The following is a 16741-nucleotide window of genomic DNA, read 5'->3' on the forward strand; positions in this document are numbered from 1 at the left end:
ATGCTAGTCAATGACATACCCGGTATGTTTCTCTCATATGCCTGCCCAACTTCCTTTTGGAATCATTGATCATCTCTGTTTCCACCACACTCAAAGGCAGCCCCTAAAACTTAAAAACTCATGACTCCAGCCCCTATGCACTGTTAGGGCATATTCTGGAGTTCGGGTATATTAGGAAATATTAACTTGACCAGCAACCAATCTTTAGAGCTGAATATGGATTGTAGATTGAATTTAAAATGCAGCCCTGAGCAACAGTTTCCCTGGTGCTGTGGACTAGAGTTGATAGCAAACCACACTACGCTGATTAACATTCATTTTAGGTGTCTGGAGTGTGGGTGTTAATAAGGTGGTGTGTGCAATCTATATGTAATTCAAAGGAAGCATTGTAGATACATGTTAACTATAAAATCATCCCATTGTTACCTTTGATCTTTAACATATAAAAATGTCATGTAATATTGGGTCAGGAAGCCTCTTTCTCCAAGAGTGCCTCAATACGATCCCTTCTGCTCAGTTTTGTTGAATAAAACACTTGCATATCATTAACTGCAATGTCTCTCTGGTGACTTTAGTCACTTTACAACAGCACCATTAGGAATTGTTATTCTGTCAATATTATTTAAACTCTTTAAAACACTTCTCAACCTCCTTTACTCCAAGGAGAATAACCCAAGCTTCCTAAATCGTAACTTTGAAACTAAAACCATTCATCTCTGGAGCATCTCTGGCGAATCTCTTCCACACCCAATCAAGGACCTTCACATAGTTCCTAAAGACTGATGACCAGATCCTAATAATATTTGAGTTGTGATCCTACCAGGCTTTATAACCATCTATAAAGCCCAAGATCCCAAACTCTTTCCAATTACAATATCTATGCACAAGAATCTGAATCCCACTGAATCCATCAAAATTTAGCACTATGTGATTATTTATAATGCCTCTCCCCATCACTCCTATCAATCAGGCACCACCTCTCAATACTCTGTACAAGTTGGCTTAGCTGAATGAACATCATCTGCCATGTCTCTCAACCTCACCATTTGCTGCAACTTTATCAGGAAACATCCAATGATAGATATTGGTTAAAATCATAGTGCGGGATTTTAAAAAAAAAATCATTGCAACCTAGCACTCATATTTACTTTTTTTTGCATTAATTCTTGCCACTATCAATCACTACAACATCCGAAAATTCATTGTTCCTTGCATAGTCAAAATTTTCCACTGTTTCTTACATTTTCAGTAAGAGCACGAAACAACACATTTGCTGCATAATTAAATATTGCAACAAGGTGTACTTTCTGGCATTTCAATAAAGCTGCTGAGAATCAGAATTCAATAGTATTGTTTGTTAAAGGATGACCATACAATTTTAAAATAATGCGCACTCAATACAATGTAGAAATTTCAACAAGTTAAAAAGCTAAAATAAGCTCTTAAGACATCTCACTAAAATGATTTTAACTGAACACAACAGCTACCTGCATATGAATTAAAAGTGAAGACATGAAATACTGAGTAAAGTTTTGTCAGAAAAAATCTCCACATTGTACTCAATATTATTGGACTCTGAACCATGCATATAGCAAGAAAATTAAAAGTTTGCAGTCGGGGTCCCACATTATGTAGGTCCTGTTCCAAATTTTGAGGGGATGAAGTGGGGTGGGAAAAGTGCCATTTTTAAACTTTCAGAGCAGCATCTAAACCTTTAGGTTGCCTCTCCACCTGTTGTTCATTTCACTTTAATTTAAAATTAATTCACAGGCATCTATCAAACTTCAAAATAAAAAGGAAGAACTTAAATCCACCAGGAGTATTTTCTTTTGCTTCAAACTGAACAGTGAACTGTATAATAAATTCCTTTTGATATTATTGATCAGGTGAAATCAAAACTGACAAATCCTTTCTATAGTTAATTACAACCAGTCCTTTTGAGAGCTGAAATTATAGCATGGAGCCGGGGGCAGTAATCTGGCAAACCTATTCTCAGAAACACATTTACTATTTAAAAAAAAAACCACACAAATATGACTTTCTTGTGTTTACTAGCCTAGAAATGTCCTCCAAGTTTTTTAAAAGATAGAAAATGAGAAGCAGACTGTCCCAGAATAGAAATACTTGGGAAAAATATTCTGCAAAAGACATTACTTTGACGACTGAGTGGAAGAATGTAATTTTGAGAAACCAAGGTAATACAGAATCAAGGTACCAGACTGTTCCAACATTGGGCGCTGTCTTCATCACCATTGGGTCCAGTGCAGATCTGTCGATAGCGAGCACCTATTATGATTTACTAACAGTTCTGTTTCATGCAACTACTAGGATGGAATGGCACCAGGATATGTGGCTTCACTTGAAGACTGCCCTCAGCACACCATTGTGTTACAATGTTTGTTGACACAAATTGCGCATTTCATTTTATGTTTTGATGTACCCCGATGAATAACAATTATCTGAATATACATTAATGATTTAGACGAGCATACAGATGACATAATTACTATGTTTGTTGATAACTTCTAAGAGTTTAGATTGATCCTGGAGTAGGTTAAAAGGGTGGCACAACCTTGTGGGCTGAAGGCCTGTACTGTGTTGTACTAAGTTCTGTGTTCAAACTAAATGGGAATTGATGGACATGTCCAAGCTCTGCGTTTCTAATAAACAACCCAATTTATGATAGGATTGTACAAAATTCATCAAGGAATTATCTTTGAAAACACACTTGTTCAACAATAAACAAAATGAATAACAACAGTAACCTAAGGAAATCCAGCCCCCCTTACTTTGCACCAAAAGCTTAGATCTTCAGAAAGTTGTTGTCCGTAATCAGTGACATCTAACTCTTGTGTAAAACAAACGTCTCCTGCAATTAAACCAAAATAAATTTACATTTAAGATTTTTTACTGAAATATTCTTGTTCTTTGTAAATGTTTCTCAAGAACTGAAAAGTCATTTTAAATTTGGGAAAACATTTATTTTCTGTTTATCTTCAACTTTTTCCTTTGCAATCGCAAAATTAAAGAAATCTCCATATTATAGCCAACATGGTAAACTCTGAAACAAGCATATAGTGGGGAAATGAAGGAACATGTGTAAAACAGGAATGCCATGGAGATGCAAGAGACTGCAGATGCTGAAATCCAGAGCGAAAAAAAAACAAACTTTGAGAGGAATTCAGTGAGCCAGGCAGCATCTGTGAGGGCAATAGGATTTTGAGTTGAAGCTCTTCAAAAGAGGACAACAGCCCATATAGTACCAAGTCTTGGTGAGAATGCTTCTATTAAAGTACCAAACACTGAAGGGTAGACAAGTTTAATATATTTTTTTAAAAAATGTAATTGTTCATTACAAAAATAAAGACTGCAGCATCTTGAGAAGCAACTAAAATCTCCAGATGAAATTTCTGATGCACATTACTTGGGAATCCCAAGTTGTTTTTTTTTTCATCTTCTTCCTTCATATGAATAGATTGTCCTGATTTCTAATTGTTAATGGGAGATATTAAATCATTTATAAAAGTAGTAACAACTATTACCCTGCTGCACCTTCAAATGATAAAACACGATTTTTGAAAACAAAAGTCCAAGAGTTTTCAAAAACATTTTTTTATTTCTTAATCTCCCTTCTCATAATAATTCCATGTCACAATGCCCTCCAGGTAGCTTAGCTATTCATTTGTTAACTTTAGTGCAAGATTTGACAACAAACAACACAATTCCAATTCTAACTCAGCCCTCAGACAAAATTTAAGTGCAAGTGTTTTTTTTAAATGGGTTCTTTTGGGTTTGTATTGTGGCTGCCTGCAAGGACATGAATCTCAAGTTTGTATAGAAGAATCTCAAGGTAGTATAACGTATACATAAGTTGATAATAAATGTACTTTGAACTTTGAAAACACTGTCCAAATTTTCCCCATGCTAATTTAAGGCCAAGGACAAATTTAATGTCAACACTGGCACATCTGAGAATAGCCAACCAAACGCCAAATGTTGAATGAACCATTTATGGCAATGGTGTATTAAAACTGGAGGGACTGCAGGAACATTTCATTTCAAAAACAAGCACATTTGTTCTCTCCTCCCCAATCCTTCATCTCACCCCAACAAGAAAAAAAACTTAAACAATTAGTTTAAATACTACAACACAAGGTTGGTAGTATTTAGAGTAACACAAAAAAATGCTGGAGGAATTCAGCAGGTCAGGCAGCATCTATGGAAAGGAATAAAAAGTCGATGTTTCAGGGCGAGATTGTTCATCATGACTCTGTTCTCAGCCCAAGATGTCGATTCTTTATTCCTTTCCATAGATGCTGCCTGACCTGCTGAGTTCCTCCAGCATTTTGTGTGTGTTCTCTGGATTTACAGCATTTGCAGAACTCTCCTGCTATTGTTAATATTTATTTTTTTCTATTTCCTCATACACCACATATTCTAAGACAACTTCCTATGAAAATAGAAATAAATTGAAAGCAAAGCTATTGCTTTGTTTTAAATAGAACAAACTCATCCAGAGTTTAATCTTCATACAACCTTCATAGCAACATACACATCTTGACTGAATTTCATAATATTCTTTCATGAGTGATACCAACTATGAAAATAGATCTTTGTTGTAAAATTTGGACAACCCACATTATAAAATCTTGGTGACAGATCTTTAACCTGTCGTATTATCCTTGTTTCTCCAACTACAGGTGCTGCCCAAACTGCTACTTCCAGCATTAATTGATGAAGTAATCACATCAAATGCTAAAGATCACATAACTATGTGCTATATTTTATGTCACTTCTATGGAATGAAAGACAAAAGAGAAAAAATACAAACCCCTTCACACACAGAAAATTCTTTTCAGTAAAATATCTTACAAAATAATCATATGATTATAAATCTCTCTTATTCTGCAATATTTACACACATCACACACATTTTAAAAAAAGGAAGAAAAGTTAGGGGGCTCATTGCCCCACTTAATTTGTTAACCCTATTACCAACATCCAGTCCTATTGTAGCCCTTGCACTACTATGTCAGTTTTGAATTAATCCATTTCCCGAATTGCTGCATCAGACCATTGGCACAACTATGTGCAACTTATGATAACTAAACAATATAAAATATAAACAGGGATTCAGTTACTAAAGTGCTAACAATGGCAAGATGGAAACAGAAAAGATCTGATTGTACACAAAAGATTATAAGGACCAGCTCTTAAATAGCTCTCATTTAAAAAGGTCAACGTACTTCACTGTGCAATTTTATAGCTTTAAGTTTAAATGTTCTGGTAAAGTTGTAAATGGTAGTTTTTTTTTTTAGGCAGCCACGTGACCAACTAGGTAAATATTGTCATATAGATGGCCCACAAAATCCTCACTAATATTGTGGGCAGCACGTCTTGTATTCCGGATAAATTCCCGCTTGGACATCTTGTTCTTCACGTGTGGACTATTCAAATCGATGGAAAGCAGGATCAGGGAATAGCAAAGTACATAAACAGCATCTACAACAAAAAGACACAAAAAAAACTTGCATTAACATGAGTGCCAATACAGTATCTGATTTGACTGACATTCTGTAGAAGTGTGCCATATCAGATGATTTTCATAAATATTTTCCTTCATCTAGAATGCCTTTCTGCTTAATCATCAGGTTTATTTGGAAACACAAGTAGGGGTAGACCACAGGAGCTCATACATCTGCTCAATAATATGATTGGCCTTGTATCTTATCCATTATTCCAGTACATCTGCATATTGTAATTTTCTTCAATGGACAAAATTCTTAATCTCTATCTTAAATACACTCAATGATCTAACTTATAACCCACTAGGGATGCAGGAATTCCTTCAATTTATAACTCTCCACATAACAAAATGACTAATCTCTGAATAACGACCAATTTTACAATCTCAGACTGTGCCTTCTGATCCAAGATGCATCACTAAGGTGGAGTAATTTCATGTCATCTACTCAGCCAATTATTTTTAGAATCATGCATGTCTCAATGAAATCAGCTCTTAAAAATTCCTTTAAATTTGGGTTAATCTTACTCATTCTCTTCCCATCACATTAACCTCTTCATCTCAGGAATCAAATCTACTAAAACTACACTCCCAAGACAAGAATGTCCTGTTTACTGTGGTAATGGACAATAATGAGATCAAAGTCCTCTCTTTATCTTATTATCTTAAAAGCAACTTTAGCTTCCCATAGAACGCAATAAAAAAACTTTTGCTTGAGTAACACATTGTCAAGCTGTTAGATATGCACTCCCTTCATAGGGCAGAAACAGGCTATTCAGCCCACAATGTTGTGCTGAACCAGCTAAAAAGCAAATCAAAAACACACAAGCACTAATCCCTCCTACCTACACCATGTCCATATCTCTCCATCTTCCTTACATCCACATGCCTATCCAAATGTCTCTTAAAAACCTCTAATGCCTCTACCACCATACCAGGCAATCCATTCCAGGCAACCACGACCATGAGCAAAAAGAAACTTACCCTTCACATCTCTCTTGAACCTACGCCCTCACACCTTCAATACATGCTGTCTGATATTAGATACTTCAGCCCTGGGAACCAGAAATTCTGTCCACTCTATCAATGCCTCTCATAATCTTGTAAACCTCCATCAGATCTCCCCACAGCCTCAGACACACCCGCATATAAAAAAAAAAACCAAGTTTATCCAGCCTCGCTAAACCTGGCAGCATCTTCTGCAACATCTCAAAAGCCTCAACATCCTTCCTATAGTGGGGCATTACAGGGAAATACCAACTTAATGCACGATTTTAAAGAGAAGCTGGCAAAATTTTGACCAGGCCATAATTTGCATCGTTAAAGAATAAGTGCTTGGATATGGCCAATACATTCTGGCCATCAAATCCAAAAACTATTAATCTTCTAGGATTTGGAAAATCTCTCTTCAACAAGTTTAGATAAGCTACAATAAAATTATAATTCACAGCAAGTATGTTTTGGATTGATGTTATTTAAGTGTCAGCTGCGTTTATGCACCACCTTTAATACTGCAGGACATGCAATGTGTTCCCAGGAATCTTACTAATAAATAACAACTTCAAGCTAGGCAAGGATATATTAGGAGCCAAGAGCAAATCAGTAGTCTAAAACTCTACTGAGACTTAAGTTGCTTTTTAAAAGGGAAAGTAGGTATATAAAAAGACTTGAAGTGGGAATTCTAGACTCTGGCCTGGCTACTAAAGGAATGCTTGTCCTTAAATGCATAGTGCATAGCTCTGCCTACAAACTTAGAGAGTAATACATTTTGTGAAGTCATTAAGAACAGAGGAAGATACTTCAAAAATCCAAGTATCCATGACCTAAACTTTTCACTTGCATGTTAAATGCATGGAACAGGATCTCAAAAGCAGGCCCAAGGTAATATCATAAATGGTCTGAAATGCTGGCATAAGCCAGAAGGGCAAGATGAAGCAGCTTACAATCACTTAATCCTTCAGTAATGTTCAGTTCTGAGTTATGGATGCAAGAGCTGAATATCGGATGAAAAATGAGGGCAACCATTCCTATTATCAATGCAACATTTAATTGAAATGAAAGCTGAAAGGGAATAACCTCCTGGGGCGGGGGGGGGGGGGGGGGGGGGGTGCACAGGAAGAGAGCAAAGGTTCTAATGGATCAATTGTTACAATCCCAGAACATTGAAGCAGGTCATCAGCTCTGTGCTGTCAGATCAGATATCTTCTGATGCTTCATTGATGATCTTCCTGCCGTCATAGACTAAAAATAGAACAGTTTGCTGACAAGTTCGGTGTGTAGCTCCATTCATTAACATTTTTGATAAGAAACAGCTCATGTCAGCCAACAGCAAGACTCTGGAAAACATCCTGGACTGACAACTGGCAGGCAACATTTATGCCATTAAGAAATTAATTTTATTGTGGGACACAATCCGTAACACACATCAGGGATTCTGGCTTTATTCCATTTTGTTGCAGTGTTTGGAAACCGCAACCACTGGGGCAGAGTGATGCTTGGCTGAGTGTTGAGATTCAGGAGATATTGAATAGAATTCAAAGCAACTTATCTAGGAAGACACCCTTATGGATGTTAGAAAAATGGAGTGCTATGTAGGAGGGAAAGGTTAGATCGATCTTGGAGTAGGTTAAAAGGTCGGCACAACATGGTGTGCCAAAGGGCATGCACTGCGCTGTCGTGCTCTATGTTCGATACCACTTTTATGAATAATTTAAGGCAGCTAATTATCCACTCAGATCGAATGGTCTATAATAGTATTGATACTTTACATGGTAGTAGAAAACCTTATGACAACAGGAAAACCTTTCAATATGGCTCAAGGCAGAAACCAAACATCCATTTATCAAACTTGCTTTGAATTAAATTATTTAGTTACCAGATATTATAGATCTAAGCACTATTTTTTCCCCCAAAGCCCAACTATCTTACTAGCTTTGTAATTATTTGACAAGGTTACTTTTGAGTTAGTTTAGTTACCTGACAGGTCATACAGTATTGTGATTTAATATCTTGGATATTGCACTGACCATCACAGAAAAATCCATCCCCACCATTGAGCACACCTATAAGGAGCACTACCACAAACAAGCAGCTTCCATTATTAAAGACCCTCACCATCCGGGCCATGCTCTCTTCTTGCTGCTGCCATTGGGTAGGAGGAAAAGGAGCCTTACGTCCCACACCACTAACTTAAGGAACAGTTATTACTCTTCAACCATCAGTCTCCTGAACCAGCATGGATAATTTCACTCACCTCAACTCTGAATTTATTCCACAACCTATAGACTCATTTTCAAGGACTCAACACCTCATGTTCTCAGTATTATAAAACATAATAATAAATATTTGCAGATTGTCTTTTGCACTTTTTTTGTCAGTCTTTGTATGCAGTTTTCTGTTGATTCTATTGTGCTTCTTTGTAGCTACTGTGAATACCCACAAGAAAATGAATCTCAGGGTAGCATATGGTGACACATGTTCTTTGATAATAATTTTACTTTGAACTTCCAGAACTGCACCTGATGCAAAGGATTTCTTGTTGGACATTACTGTGGGGATACCATGGTAGCACAGCAATTAGCACAAAGTTATTACAGCTTGGGGTGTCGGAGTTTGGAGTTCAATTCCAGCATCCTCTGTAAGAAGTTTGTATATTCTGCCCATGACTACATGAGTTTCTTCTCACAATCCAAAGATGTGTCAGTTGGTAGGTTCATTGGTCATTGTAAATTGATCTGTGATTAGGCGAGAGTTAAATAAGTGGGTTGCTGAGCAGCTTGGCTTGTTGGGCCAGAAGGACCAGTTCTGCGCTGTATCGCTATATTTAAAAAGAATTACCGTAGAAATGGTAACACTGTCCCAGAACAAACAAGTAACATGACAAGCTCAATGCATTCAACAGTACTCTACATTTTTCCAGGATCTTTTGAATGTTGTGTCCAAAATAAAGCAGACGCTTTAGTCCCTACCTCCTGAACCTCCATCACTTTCACTGACAAAACTTTCATATTTATCACCAGTGATGTGTCCTCCTCAGCTGTGAAAGTTCCAACCACAACATTCATGCAAAACTACCTTCAGTCGTACCGTGTGGAACGCAGTGACATTTAGACACCAAGATCTGATTGGTTAGTAGTGTAATTGCACAGTGAGGATCACATTACAATGTTTGTGCTCTGTCGTTATATAGTAAGATCTGTGTTCAATATACAAATTGTGCAGACAACATAGCATAGCTGTTAGCACGATGCTAGTACAGCTCAGGGCAAAGTTCAAAAATCAATTCCACGTACTCTGAAAGTAAGCTTGTACGTTCCTCCCGTGAACTGTGTGGGTTTCCTACTGGTGCTCCGGTTCCCTCCCACAGTGCAATGATGTACCAGTTAGTAGGTTAATTGGGCATTGTAAATTGTCCTACGATTAGGCTAGGGTTAGCAATGAGGCTCGTTGACCCAGAAGGGCCTGTCTGTGCTGTATCCTTAAATAAATAAAATTAAGGACGCACTACAAAATATCATAAGTTACTTATTGCTTGGAAATACTTCAGTGTATATTGATCAAATTGCCAAAAAGCTCAAGTCACTTCTAACTTTGCTCTGGAAAAATACCCATCAGTGAAACTGAGTATAATGCAAAAGGCAAAGTTTAATATGTTAAAACTTTTCCTGTTTCTGAGATTGCAAAATGTCAACTGCATCCAGTACTCTTGGGTATTCTTTTCTTTCATTAACGAATTGCCAGGCCAAATTTCAAAAACACTCGGGAGCTGCAACATATGAAGAGATCATGTTTATACAATCTCTGCAGGAATTCAAGTGAAATTCTTTGGCTCTGGCCTTTGGAAAGTCTAATGCAGCTCTACAGGCTAAGATAATTTCAAAAAGGTCAAAAAAGGATTACTACCTGGACTCAGGCCAAGATCTCTAGTCACAGCCGGGTTACAAGCACAGAATCGCTGTGAGAATTTGGTGATTAGCGTCTCCAGGTACTCTCCCCGCTCTTCGGGAGCGTGAATGCGCCGAAAGAACTCTCGAAGTGCATTAGGTAGGAATTGGTTGCTGAAATTGTGCAGTGTCACAAGCTCATCTAGCACATCTCTCCTAAAGAACAAAACGTTTGTAACAATAAGAGTGTATAAATAACAACCTGTCATTGTAGGTCATAAAAGTAAATTATGCATTATATTTATTCCCCTCAGCTCAGACAATCACTAGAAAGCATACGGTCTGATCTAGAAAATTAGGTTTAGTGAAAAATGTAAGAGGAAGTAAAGAGGCAATGAGAGTTGAAGGAGAAGAAAGATCTTAAGCACATGCAGAATTAATGCTGAAGTAATGACTCAAACAGGGAACTAAAGGTAAATCGCAACCCCAGAGACTATTATGCCATCATTATTTTTTTAAGTTTATTTACATTTCAGTTTCTATCTTAATCCCATGAGTATAATATACTCTTTAAATCTGAGTTCCATAAAATATGTTAGAAGTTAAATAAAAACTGCTCTCTTTCCTCCATAGCATAACGCTAATGACAATCGGCTGGTTTTGAAACAATGGGAATTCAGGAGTGTGGATGTCCCTCTGGTGTTAGGGGGTCTTGGGTGCTCTGGAGCATATCACCAAGAATTACAAACAGGATGGCAAATTGTAATTTGGTCTTTACTGCAAGAGGATTTCTTTACAAGAGTAAAGGCACCTCACTGTAACTAAAAGGCATTTGATAAAATTTCACAAGGTTCCACTGGTTTGATTCTTGGGATGGGTAGACAGCAATGGGAACAGGGGCTTGTTTGACTAGGAGGGTTGATTAGCAGAACTCTCATGGGGCCAGAGTGCGCATATACAGGAATGATGTTTCACTCATGTGGGAGATTTCAGATTCATGAGGATCACCAGCTCAAAGGTGCCGGCCATTCAAGACTGAAAAAAAAGAACAAGTTTCCTTACCTATGGAAAAGTATAAAGTTTTGAAAAAGAGTTGTGAAAGCTCAGTCAGAAACTACACTCAAGATAGAAATCAGTAAATATTTGGATATTAAGAGAAACAAAAGGAATGGCATTTGTGTAGGAAAGTGCATCAAGGTAAAAGGTCAGGCCTGATCATATTAATTAGTAGGGTACTCACAAAAGATTGAACAGTGAACTCCTGCTGTCATCTATCATATTCTCAAGTTCATTAAATCTTTATGGGCTTCTTTCTTTAAGCTTGGTGCCAAGTACTGGCAAGTTATTTCAGTGTAGTGAAAACAGTTCATTTAGGTTTAGGTGAACTGCAACTGAGAAAGAACATCCACAAGAAGAATGGATCTCAGCGTGGGTTTGGGCTGGGGGAAGTGTTGGGGAAAGCATTCAAAAGGTCAAAGTGACTGTAATGATTTGAATGAGTAAAGCTATAGAAATTGTGGGTGGAACCGATACTCAATGATGGCAAATAGCTTCAAGTTAATAAATACTAATTTAAAAATTTAAAAATTGGCCCTTAAGCTTACTGTTTTCCCTCCTGGGCCCTATTGCTTCTCAATCTAGCTAAAATACCTTTATTACCCTAATTAGCATTTCAGCAAAACAGAATGTGTTCTGCAACCAAAAAGAAAACTAGAAACTAGTCATTTTGCAGAGTCTGTTTTACATCCAAAAGATGGAAAGGTTATCTAAACATGCCCAGACTCTCAACAAATTTACCCAGTGGGCTAGAGCCACACAGAACAGGAAGATTCCAGGTTCAACCCTTGACGTTGAGACAGCAACAATTGCCTCAATGTGCCAGACTGAAAATCAACCAGGATTTGAGATTCCCATTGGTATTCAACATCCCTTGCAGGCTGTATATATTAGTGTGCAATGAAACACTTGTAGAATATGCATATCACACTGGTATCGAGTCAAGCTCATAGTTAGGCCTGCAAAACCCCTAATCTAATTCCTGTTCAATGGCAAGACTTATAGAAAAATAATGCCACTTGTATGAGAAAATAAATCAGATTTCATACATCCAAGATATAAACTTGGAGAGTTGAAATAAGCAATGTAGAGGTAACTAAATAGTTATTCATGGAAATAAAAAAGGCAGGTAACATCACCTGTTGATATAGCAAAGGAAATCAAAAACATCAATATTTGTGATTTTCTTTTTAATGTTTACTGTCTGAATTATATTCAGATGAAAAACATCCTTAAAAAATTGTTCAAGAAAATTACACTTTCTCAAACCCCATACATTACCAATAGTCAATTGGGAAAAAAATACATCTATCCGGGCAACCTCTTTTTAAAAAAAAAGTTTTTGAAGATTAATTATCAATGTTCATTTACAGTGCTTTTCAAAGAATAAATAAAACATTCTTTCTTGGGCAATGCTCTCTAAAGTGTATGGAAATGTTTGAAAGACACTGTAGCGATGAAGAAATCTACTTCAAAAACAAATTTACAGTTTACATCTGGAGGTACTCAAAATTATGATAATTCTGTCTTTTAGGATTACTACAACGCATCCAATGCAACATCCAAACTCACAATGGACGTCAGTGCTCCTTGATATTGTGTGTGGGAGTTCTCTCTCTCCCCACCCCCGCTCTCTCTTCCTCCCCTCCCCTTTTGTTTTTAAATACACAGGTTATCAAATTTGTTAATATCCCCGCCTAACCAGTTCTTACAAAAGAAAAAAAAGTGTCTAAAATTGTCCCAATACCAGCAAATAGCTTCGGTATTCAGTTTTATAATTTAATCATGGGTAGTAATACTTATTGCTGGTTACCAGACATTCTAAGATTATGGTGATGGGCTAGCTTCTTAGTCATAGAGTGATAGTCACAGTGCAACACAACAAGATCCAATCAACCTTTGACCCAACCAGTCCATGCTGACCATGGTACTCTTCCAGCTCTTTTGCCCACCCAGAGCGATTTCTTGCTCATTCCATGTATTCAACACTTTCTTGAGCTACAGCACAGTAGATTGATACCACCAACATACTAAATGTCTACTTCAAGGACCTATTAACAATCAACCACATTGGTGGAAGAAAAGAACTGAACACAGATCAATCTGGGTCTGGTCAAAATACGGCTGTTTTCCTACAAACACTGCCCACTAAGGGAATCAGAATTCATGTGTACAAGGACTTTACCTGTCATCTAAATAAATTCGAAGCTTCTTCCAATTTAGTGTTCTTGTGTAGAAAATAAACTTTGCAATTTCCTTTGGGACATTGTCCAGTATTCCTTTACGAAAAATGTAACCTATACCCTGTAAAGGAAACAGTCTGTAATATGCATTTAAACATAAAACTTAAAACAAAACCAAAGATAAAATCAATAGGTATTTCAATATAGCAGTGAAAATGGTCTTCCTGAAGCAGTCACAACTTAAAAGCGTTGGGCTTTAGGTGGTTGCTGCAAATTTGTACACTCATGACTTTTGAAGCACAGAACAAAGACTCTTCATCAGCAGACATGGCAACATTAATAGAAGTTTGTAGCGTAGACGTTCACCTTTCAGCGATCCCCAAGAGGAATCATTTACTACCATAACATAGGCTGAAAGATGACAAGACATAGGTGTAGAATCAGGCCATCAAGCCTACTGAGTCTGCTCCACCATTTCATCATGGTAGATCCCAGATCCCGTACACCTGCCCTCTCACCAAATCTCTTGATTGTCTGACCAATCAGGAATCTATCAACTTCTGCTTTAAAAATACCCATGGACTTGGCCTCAACTGCAGTCTGTCGCACAGCATTCCACAGATTCACTGCTCTTTGGCTAAAAAGAATTCCTCCTCACTTCTGTTCTTAAAGGTTGCCCCTCAGTTTTGAGGCTGTGCCCTCTAGTTCCGGATACCCCCACCAGACAAAACATTCTCTCCACATCGACCTTATCTAGTCCCTTCAGCATTCAGTAGGTTTCACAAGTCACATTTTTATTGTCATTTCGACCATAATTGCTGGTACAGTACACAGTAAAAACGAGACATTTTTCAGGACCATGGTGCTACATGAAAACAGTACAAAAATTACACTGAACTATGTAAAAACACAGGAAAAAAAGTGAGATCCCCACAAATTCTTCTAAATCCCAATAAGTACAGATTCAAAGCTGCCAGATGCTCCTTAAATATTAACTCCTTCATTCCTGGAATCATCCTCAAACCTCCTCTGGACTCTCTCCAAATGACAATACATCCTTCCTGAGACAAGGGGCTCAGAACTATTGACAATACTTCAAGTGTGGCCTGTCCAGTGCCTTATAAAGCTTTTTTCTTTGTGTTTATATTCTATTTCCCTTGAAGTAAACGCCAGCATTGCATTTGCCTTCTTTACCACAGATGCACCCTGTGAATTAACCTTCTGGGAGTCTTGCACGAAGACTCCCAAGTCCCTTTTCACCTCTAATGTTTGAATTTTCTCCCCCATTTAGATAATAGTTGGCACTATTGTTCCTTTTACCAAAATGCATTATTTTACATTTCCCAAAACTGTATTCCATCTGCCACATTTATGCCCATTCTTCCAATTTGTCAAAGTCCTCTGCAATTGCATTGCTTCCTCAGCACTACCCCTGCACCTATCTTCACATCATCTGCAAATTTTGCCACAAAGCCATCAATTCCACTAACTGAATCACAGACAAACAATTTGAAAAGTAGCAGTCCCAATACTGACCCCTGTGGAACACCACTAGTCACCGGCAGCCAACCAGAATAGGCCCCCCTTTATTCCCATTCGCTGTCTCCTGCCTGTCAGCCATTCCTCTAACCATGCCAGCATCTTTCTTGTTTTATCTTGATAAGCAACCTCATGCGAGGTGTCTTATCAAATGCCTTCTGAAAATCTAAGTAAATGACATCCACTGCCTTTCCTTTGTCCACCCTGCTTGTTACCTCTTCCAAGAATTCCAACAGATTTGTCAGGCAAGATTTCCCTTTACAGAAACCATGCTGATTTTGACTTATTTTATCATTAGTCTTCAAGTACCTCGAAATCTTGTCCACACTTTACTAACCACTGAGGTTAGGCTAACTGGTCTATATCTTCCCCTTTTGTCTTCCTTCCTTCTTAAAGAGTGATGTGACATTTGCAAGTTTCCAGTCCTCCAGGATCATGCCCGAATCAAGTGATTCTTGAGAGATCATGGCCAATGCATCAGCTATCTCTTCAGAAACCTCTTTCAGGACTCTGGGGTGTAGTCCATCTGGTCCAGGTGGCATTCACATTAAGACCTTACAGTCTGCCTAGCAATTTTTCTTTTGTAACAGCAATGGCACTCACTCCTGCTTCCTGACACTCAGGAACTTCTGGCATAAGCTAGTGTCTTCCATAGTAAAGACTGAAGCGAAGTACTTATTAAGTTCATCTGTGATTCCTCTGTCCCCATTACTACATCACCAGCATCATTTTCTAGTGATGCAACACCAACTCTCACCCCCCTTTTTACTCTTTATATAACTGAAAAAAACTTTCAGTATCCTTTTTTTGTATTATCGACTAGTTTGCCTGTATCTTTCATTTTTTTTCCCTCTTCGTGTAACTTTTTTTAGTTGCATTTGTTGGACTTTAAAAGCTTCCAATCATCCAACTTCCCACTCACTTTTGCTACTTTATACATCCTTTCCTTGGCTTTTATGCAATCCTTGACTTCCTTAGTCAGCCACGTTTACCTAGCCCTGCCATTTCAGAGCTCTTTCTTCTGTGGGACATATCTATCCTGCATCTTGTGAACTATTCCCAGAAACTTCAGCCACCTCCGTTCTGCCATCATCCTCACCAGGACGGATAGAAATGGCCAAAATACCTTGTGGAGCCTGAACTGTGGGAACCATAACTGAAACAAGAAATATCCTGACTCAGCCTAAGTACAAACTTGTTATTTGTTTATATTAGTTGCTGCACTGGCAACACACCCTGTGCTGATATTTTAGGTTGAAGGACACCCCAGAACAAACTAATCCTCTATTCAAATACTGCAGCATTGCACAAATAGTTTTTTGTGTGGAACAGAATTTGAGCAAAGATAGTTTGCCTCTGCAGACACACATCAGAGGCAGCAAGGACATTTTCCAAAGGGCATGGAGTGCCCTGGCCAAAATTCAACCCTGAAACAACAATGCAGTAAATAAATCCATGTTCTTTATGGAATCTTATTCTGAAAAATTAGCTGCTCTTGTCTGGCCAAAGAATATGTGATCTTCCTTAAAAACTTATTCAATATTAAATAAGCTCTT

The 16741-nt window shown here is 37.8% G+C and overlaps 1 protein-coding gene across 5 annotated transcripts in view; it reads right to left on the reverse strand.

Annotated features, from left to right (window-relative positions):
* Nucleotides 1-3596: 3596 nt before the first annotated feature.
* fbxo8 (F-box protein 8) overlaps nucleotides 3597-16741 on the reverse strand; it is a 73072-nt gene continuing 59927 nt past the window's right edge. For all 5 annotated transcript variants that reach the window (XM_073048013.1, XM_073048012.1, XM_073048014.1 and 2 more), the window contains exons 4-6: nucleotides 13649-13767; nucleotides 10427-10623; nucleotides 3597-5502 (exon numbers count right to left, since the gene is read on the reverse strand). In XM_073048013.1, coding sequence (XP_072904114.1) covers nucleotides 5315-5502; nucleotides 10427-10623; nucleotides 13649-13767 — 504 coding nt within the window. In that variant the 3' untranslated portion in view covers nucleotides 3597-5314. The remainder of the gene's footprint in view (nucleotides 5503-10426; nucleotides 10624-13648; nucleotides 13768-16741) is intronic.

This window comes from Hemitrygon akajei, chromosome 6 (genome assembly GCF_048418815.1).
Source record: "Hemitrygon akajei chromosome 6, sHemAka1.3, whole genome shotgun sequence".
Taxonomy (NCBI): domain Eukaryota; kingdom Metazoa; phylum Chordata; class Chondrichthyes; order Myliobatiformes; family Dasyatidae; genus Hemitrygon; species Hemitrygon akajei.